The sequence below is a fragment of the Olea europaea genome, chromosome 13 (assembly GCF_002742605.1).
Source record: "Olea europaea var. sylvestris chromosome 13, O_europaea_v1, whole genome shotgun sequence".
Lineage (NCBI taxonomy): Eukaryota > Viridiplantae > Streptophyta > Magnoliopsida > Lamiales > Oleaceae > Olea > Olea europaea.
This window is the reverse complement of record NC_036249.1, coordinates 633,760-641,993: the sequence shown is the minus strand read 5'-3', so window position 1 is coordinate 641,993 and position 8,234 is coordinate 633,760. Positions and strand designations below refer to the sequence as shown.

General features: G+C 36.2%; 2 protein-coding genes across 3 annotated transcripts; one reads left to right on the top strand and one right to left on the bottom strand.

Annotated features, from left to right (window-relative positions):
* The first annotated feature begins 2,725 nt into the window (after positions 1-2,725).
* Positions 2,726-4,462, top strand: LOC111407148 (stem-specific protein TSJT1-like). 2 transcript variants are annotated; one of them, XM_023036472.1, is made up of 5 exons: positions 2,726-3,048; positions 3,165-3,405; positions 3,473-3,593; positions 3,909-4,069; positions 4,292-4,462. In XM_023036472.1, exons 1-5 carry the CDS (start codon positions 2,840-2,842, stop codon positions 4,322-4,324), a joined length of 765 nt encoding a protein of 254 aa, XP_022892240.1. In that variant the 5' UTR covers positions 2,726-2,839; the 3' UTR covers positions 4,325-4,462. The 2 variants fall into 2 exon arrangements, with proteins under 2 accessions (XP_022892240.1, XP_022892238.1); XM_023036470.1 differs by lacking the exon at positions 4,292-4,462 and having other exon boundaries at positions 3,909-4,240.
* Positions 4,463-4,830: 368 nt separating this feature from the next.
* On the bottom strand, positions 4,831-7,812 carry LOC111407147 (clathrin light chain 2-like). Its single transcript, XM_023036469.1, has 3 exons — positions 7,272-7,812; positions 5,604-5,757; positions 4,831-5,516 (listed from the first exon to the last, which is right to left on the bottom strand). Exons 1-3 carry the CDS (start codon positions 7,649-7,651, stop codon positions 5,073-5,075), a joined length of 978 nt encoding a protein of 325 aa, XP_022892237.1. The 5' UTR covers positions 7,652-7,812; the 3' UTR covers positions 4,831-5,072.
* Positions 7,813-8,234: the final 422 nt, after the last annotated feature.

Sequence of the window (8,234 nt, the reverse complement as noted above, 5' to 3'; positions counted from 1 at the left end):
TGACGAAAACTTCAATATATATGATTAGATACAAAATTTTACTGCTGACCAAGTATGAATGAAACAAATGTTAACTTTATGTGTACAATATTCAATTCTTGTTACAAAATTTTGTAATTATATCTTTTTAATATTGATGGTGTAAGTATTTCATAGTCGAGATTCATTGTCTAATTGGGTTTGCAAGAAGGAGCTTAGTTTGGTTAATTTTATAATACATTCTGAGCATGGTGGGTATGGACGCAGCCTCATATATGGTATGGATGTGAGCACAGTGGAAAATATAGAAAACGTAAATATCATTCTGATCATAATCTGGAACGAAAGAGATCTGTTGGAACACGTAAGACGTAAGTGTTGGTGTCCATTTGATCTAAATGGTGTGAAGTTGTCGAGAGCACAATTGGATGTTAAAAGTATTATGTGGACTACAAAATCACACAACGACACAACATTTAGAAGGACAACCTTATGTGGCAAGATTAACTAACGATGAGGAAAATATTTTAATGGATATGTCAAAAAGTTTGGTAAAATCTAGAAACATATTGATGACTTTGAAAGAACAGGATCCAAATAATGTTAGCACAATGAGTACTATTTACAACGCACATGCAAGACATAGATTGATCGATAAGGCGGGAAAAACACAAATGCAATAGTTACTAAGCAAGTTAGAAGTTGCGTGGCATAGGTCTCATGAAAAAATAGATGAAGCTAGAGACCTTTTTTTTTGCACATCCAACATCTGTCGATTTTTCACATAATTTTTTTTATGTGTACTTATAATTGATTGTACTTACAAAACCAACAGGTATCGATGCACTCTTTTTGGAATTGTTGGGGTTACTTTAACCTAGAGGACATTTTTCTGTTGCTTACGAGTTCATGGAAGTTGAATGGGAAGCAAATTATACCTACGCAATGGAAAAGTTGAAAACCTTAATAAACCATGATGTCTTGTCGCAGGTTGTTGTTGTCACAGATGAATTAAGCTAGTGTGTCAGATGAATTTTGACACTCAGTTGACCTACACTCACATTGGTATGGGACCCGCTCCGATCTCAAGGGGGTAAAAAATGTAAAAATTGGCACTCCACCTACCCCAATTGTGAGTGTAGGTCAACCGAAGTGTCAAAATTCATCTGGCACCCCAGCATGATTGGTCACATATAGGGAATTGGCTCTTATTCAAACAGTTTGTTTCGACCAATAGAACTGAGATTAATTTGTTGACCTTTGCTTTTTGCTATTTATGAAAAGGATCGACATGAGGAGAAAATTGAAAAATGGTAAAAATTATAAATACATTCATGTTGAATGGATAATTACAAGTTCTTTTGTTTGAAAAAAATAATCATTGTTATAACTAGCAATTCCTTTTCGACTAGGTGTTACCAACGTGAGTCACGGTATGGAATGGGCTGAAACGTTCCATGACTTTGTTTGACTAGGTTTAGCAACATTCTATTTTATTTTTCTTTTTAATTCTACCGTTTCAAAATCGTACAATAAAAAGATCGATCACTGTTAAAAAAGAACAAATTTGCCTTTTTTGTATAATCATTAAATTTTGTCATTTAACTTTAACATTTTAAATTGCAATTGAGGGACAATTCAATACTAAATTCAAGAAACAAGTGCAGGCTTAGGACATATCCTTCATTCATATTGTGATTAGCATGTCTATCTCTAAATATTCCAAATCTTGATTAAAGAAAAAAAAGGAAAAATCTTCCAAAACTACATAACATTTTCCAGAGTGAAATTACTTATTTAATTATTTAAAAAAAAATGGAAAGAAAGAAAAGATTAAGGGACCGTTTGGAAGTGATTTTTCACACCAAAAAATTGATTTTTTGATCGTTATTTCACTATTTCAGTCTTAAAGATTGACTTCATTTTTCCCAGGTGACCCCGACTTTTTTCTTAGCGGTCAAAAAGTTAATTCTTAAAATCGCTCTGAAACGGGACGTGAGAACTGTAGAAGGAAGAGAATTTCACGCATCTATACCGACAAAAGGTTTTTGCTGACTAGGAAAAGTGTCATGGTCACCTGTAAATGTGGATAAGACTTCTGACCAAGTCGTCGTATATCCCAATTTTCAAACCATTTTTTTCTTGAACCATCTATCTAATCATCCCTAAATAAATTATAATTATCAATATTATTATCACATAATTCTCAAGATTCACAAATTAGTGATCTAAATTGACATCTAAACCCACAAAATAATTTTACGTCTTTGATCCAAGTGCCCACATTGTACTTTTTTAAGGAAAAAGTTATAAGTACAGGTTGATAGAATTTATATCGATGTTGATGTAGCGATGCACGATTGACCTTTCTTCTCTCTCTTCATCCTTCAATGATTACTAGGGATGTTAAACTAGTCAAGCGGCTCGCCGGTTCATTAAAACTCGGCTCATAGGTGGCTCGGGCTCGTCAAATGATGAGCCCAAGCAGAGCAGGGGCTCAATCCCACGAGCCGAGCATGCTCCGCTCGTCGAGCCCACGAGCGGCTTGTGGGTTGTGTGCCTACGAGCCATTTTTGGCGAGCCCACGAGCTCGGCTCATCCCATTGCCATCATTAATGATTCCATGTCATGGATTGTAGGTTAAAATTTCCTGTACTTAGCATAATTGCTTTTTTAATTATCTTTTAGTTTTGGATAATGTTGCCACCTACTTTAGCTCCCCACCTTTCACTATAAATGCTCGATACATTGCACACGGATTTCCCATCCTTTATACATTTTCCAGTCAGTGTTAATTTCTTGATTCTGTGGGTACATTCAATTTGGTCACTTCTGACGATTTTCTTGTTGGAAAAAGAAAATGTTGGCAATATTCAAGAAGGGTTTGGTAAATCCACCACAAGAATTGAATAGCCCAGCTTCACCTCAAGCTTCTATTAGCCCCAAAAATCCTGAGGAGATATTGAAGGGTTTTCTATCTGATGCCTGCAATGGCTTTTCCATTGGCTTTGGTGATAAGGCTTTATTGGCCTATGCCCCACCTCAACCCTCATTCAAGGAACATCAAAGGTAAAATCCTCCCTTTTTATCTTATGATTTCTTTGTTTTCTTGTTTGTCAATGGCTTCAAATTTCAATATAAAATCCTTTTCACTTTCTGTTGGAAAATGGGCTATGATATTGCAGGTTGTTCTGTGGCGTAAATGACATGTACTGCATTTTCTGGGGGAGTTTAAACAACCTGTGCACCCTTAACAAGCAATATGGCCTATCAAAGGGTGGCAATGAGGCCATGTTTGTAATTGAAGCATATCGGACCCTCCGAGACCGGGGCCCATACCCGGCTCATCAGGTCCTTAAGGATCTTGAAGGAAGCTTTGGATTTGTGATCTATGATCACAAGGCTGAAACTGTGTTTACTGCCCTTGTAAGTATTGATCATCGTCAATAATTTCAATAAAGTGTTAAAATTTGTCTGATATTGTTGTGGGCAGGGTGCTGATGATGCATTGAAGCTCTTCTGGGGCATAGCAGCTGATGGTTCTGTTATGATCTCTGATAATGTGGATCTCATCAAATCTAGCTGCAGAAAGTCATTTGCCCCATTCCCACCAGGTATGTTGAGACTCTGAAAATAACCTTCTCCTTTATTTGGATTTGAGACCGTGTTTGTGTAAAATCAGGAAAAAGTGTAATAATTTATATATATTAATTAAGTATATTTCAATCCAAAGAACAACTCTTCTCAAAATATCGCTCAATGGGTGTTGAGTTGGAATCTCGTTGTAAGAATTCTTGTGGTTCTGGAGAATCCAACTCCACGAGAACTAGGAACAGATTGATTTATCCCCTTTTGTGTCTGACTCTTTGGTCTTAAGAACGATGGTTTTGATGTGCGCATCATGTAACTCGATGTTCGGACGAATGCAGGGTGCATGTACCATAGTGAAAGAGGTTTGATGAGCTTTGAGCATCCAATGAACAAACTGAAAGCCATGCCCAGAATTGACAGTGAAGGAGCCATGTGCGGAGCCAATTTCATGGTTGATGCCTATTCTAAAGTTAATAGCATGCCAAGGGTTGGGAGTGAGGCTAACTGGGCAACCTGGGGCCAACAAGCTTGATGTTTTAACACACCCTTTTATCTCTTTTAACTTTTTGCTTTACGTGAATTTCATTTTATGTTATTTTCTGTGTATATTTGGGACCTAAGTGATTTTTCTTGTGTACAAGCGTTCATTTCTTAACAATTATTAACAGTACGCTGTTTTTAATGATTATTAACAACAATAATATGAACTTCACGGAGTGAGGCTAACTGGGCAACCTGGGGCCAACAAGCTTGATGTTTTAACACACCCTTTTATCTCTTTTAACTTTTTGCTTTACGTGAATTTCATTTTATGTTATTTTCTGTGTATATTTGGGACCTAAGTGATTTTTCTTGTGTACAAGCGTTCATTTCTTAACAATTATTAACAGTACGCTGTTTTTAATGATTATTAACAACAATAATATGAACTTCACAACAATTATCAACATAACATAACATAGAAAGATTTTACACATTTACTCTTAAGAAAATTTGAACAGGATGACAAACATACTCCTCAACTCATCAAGTTGGTGTCTTCAAGACTTTTTCCATCAGCTGGACCATTAAAATCGCATGGCTTACTTTTTGACGAGTAAATAGATAAATACTTTATCTCATTAAAATAATTAAAAACAACAGGGAAAAAAATTTTCCAAGGGAAAGATAGAAGACCACTTCTATGTTTCCCAACCCCAGAGAAGATATGTTTTAGCAGCATTAACAGGCAATTCAGATCCTAATGAAGAAAGAACACCAGAAACGAAGATTACCGTATCAAACCATGTATAATATTCTTCGAACAATTCAGTACACAACACCACAAATCTCAATTGATAAAAGCTCAAAAATGTAAGAATATGTCTTCAACAATACTCTCTATCTTCCATAAACACTGGTTTAGCAAACTGGCATGAATGAAATAAGATATTTAGAATCATGGAGATAAAGAGAACCTTTTCGTAGGGAAGACTCTGAAGGAAACAATCTAATTAATGAAATCAGCTAGCAGGCTGGCTTTTGGCTGGAGCAACGGGTTCTTCAGTTGCGAGTGAAGAACCATTAGAAGTCGCATCCTTTGCAGGTGCATTGGGTGCCTCTTTAGCCACTGATCCAGTTGCACTACTCACCACATCTTTCTCGTTTTTGACATTTTTTCCATCTTTGTCGACTTTCCCATCCTTGGCTGGAGGTGGCGGGGGCGGTAACATGTGAGATGGAGGGTTATGCTTCAGCTTCACCAATAGATGGCGCATTCTTGAAAGATCAGTAGGTTTTCCGGGTTTGGGCCCTTGAATGACAGTTATTGATGGCTTCTTCTCTTGATCCTTCTTCCTTCCCTTCTTCTCAATATTGGGTACCTCATTAGGAACGAGCTCCGCGATAGCTTTCCAGTATTGTTTTTCAGCTTCTTTGTGGAACTTTTCTTGATTGGCCAAATACAACTGTTCAATGTAGAAATTTATCAAATCAAAATTTCTCTCTTTGTGAAATAATCATAAAATCAGGAGTACAGTTCTCGAAAGATTAACCTTCTCTTTCTCTCTGTTGGTGGTCTTGTTGGTCTCTACGTTAAGCTTTCTTTTCTCATAGAAAGCTTGTTTATACTCTTCACCTTCTTGTATAATTTGGGCTCGAAGCTCTTTTTCCCTCTTCTCCTTCTCTTCAAGGCGAATAGCATTTTGCCTGCACCCAAAAAACAAATTTACGAGTTAAGTTGTGACCATCTTTTATCATCACGTTTCATTTCACTTATGCTTTTAAAGACAAAGAAGCATGGGTTTTAACACTGAAAAAGTGGTAAATTAACGATTGTTTCCTCTTCTTCTGTTCCTCATTTATTTAAAGATCGATAATGAGGGTTCCTTATTTACTTAAAGATTGTAATGAGGAAATATTGTCTCATTCATACCGAGTAGAAAAGAAAACCGTCTAAACAAGAAAAGTGGTATTAAACAGTTTCTCTTTTCATGGACTAAAAGAAGGAGAAGTATAAACACAAAGAATTGCAATAGACAGCGTGGCAGAAGAATTTCATCCAGTTTCATATCTTTGTTAATTTTTGGTCTATAGAATCAGAAGACCTTGACTTCTACATAGTGCAATCAGAATGTTAATTGATGAATAAAAACGTCTTCCATTTAAGGAGAATTGTTCACAGAACTTCAAATATAGTCCATCAACAATAGTGATTTGCTGGATAGGGGTATAGACAAGCATCTCAAGGTCAAGCTTTCATTTATTCAAGATTTGCTTGATATCATAAACCAGTCATACAAATCATTTATTTTCCATGCCAACCTAACTGAGGCTGAGAAGCTTAACTATACTACATTTAATATATTCTGATTAAAGGACATGAGCTGAAAATGTTTACAAGCTTAGAAGTATGTCAAGCTTAGCATTTTTAACTATTTAGGAAAGCACCAAGGCATACAATCCAAAATATAATAGAGGCATGGTTGGAAATGTGAGCTTCTGGACTCACATCTGTACTAGGGCTATATATGCTTGATTTACGTATCATTTGTCTTGATAATAATTGATTTTGCTACTTCCCAAACCTACAAGTCCATAAAAATTCGACGGCTCATCAAACCAAATATCTAGATTTCAAATCAACAGATCATGAACAGAACTCTCCAAAGAGCGATTTTGTCTATAAAACTTCAGAATTCTAAATTATATACAGAAAATTCATATTGGAATCCATACTTATCTCTGAATATCAAAACAAGCTAACAATCCACACTGTTGATGGGGGTTAGAACCAATCAGATGGCCACGTGAAACGTACCAAGTAGTATAAAAGAATAAGATCTATTTTCGCTCAAGTTTACAACTGGATTCATGGGTTAAACTTCATAACCACCGTGTAAATAAAATGATCTGACAGAGTTGAAGGAGAACAAATAAATGTTCCAAGATAAGAAAAATAAGCAAGCAATGCCAAGACCCCCAAAATCATACTTGAATAGATCAAGCTACTAGATCCTTTTAAGTTACGCCAATATATCATCCGATAAATGCAAAAAAAAGATCGAGAGAGAAAAGATAATCGCATCATTTTACAAACCTGGAGTCTGGTTAGAAATTAAGTAGACGTTGTTCTCATTGAGCAATAGATCTAACAACATTATAGACTTAACCGCATCAAATAGTTAATATTCACATTGCTGATCTAGTATGAAAAAACTAACCTCCGCCATTCACGAAGAGCGAATCCTTCTTCAGGTTGCAACTCAGTGGGAGGCGGAAGGATCGGACCGTCAGAGCTAAACATTCCCTCCGAATCTTGGCCAATATCATAAGGTGCCTTCCCGTTGCCATTCGAGAACGGGACCGAATCAGGACTCGACCCGAATCCGAAAGGATCGGAATTATCCACCGAGTGCGATACGTGATCCACTGTCACATATTCCGACTCCTCGAACTCCGTAGTATACACTCCATCGCCACCGGAAGCCGAGTAAGGCGGAGTTTCAGGCATGGTGAAGGCGGCGTAACCGGTGAATCCACCGTCGTCAAATGCACGCGCCGAGGCATCTCCGTCCATGCTAAACGCGTCGAATGATGCCATTGATCTCACTAATCACTATTCTCTCTCCAAAATCTCTGTCTATATGCAATAGATGAATCGGAGTGAGAAGTGATGTTACAATCAAAGGAATCGAATTGATGTGTCTACACTATCTTCCAAACATGGTTAATTTTAATATTCCCTTTCCTTTTCCTTTTTCTTTTCACTGTTTCTTTCTTAATTCGGCTTCAATTCTTTGTACGCCGATTCACAGCTCCGCACTGTTACTTTTTAACAAAAAATTAAGCCCCATTCATAGCAGGAAAATAAATTTTGAAATAGCACATTTTTTAAGAATATGTAATTAAAAAGTCAGAAAATTGAATTCAAATGTAAAATATTTTATTGTGAAATTTTGTTGCTGAAAAAAAATTAAAATAATGGTCGACTTTGCAGCTAACCATGTTACTTATGGACTCATTATTGACTTTTTCTATCGTATTTTATGTGAATCCTATATTATATTTAAGTATTCTCAAAATTTTTACAGAAACATTTTTATCTTTTTTGATAAGTTGACCACCCTAGACGGTATGTTCTACTAATAATGAAACTTTTTTTGTTTATTATATAAAAAAAAAAA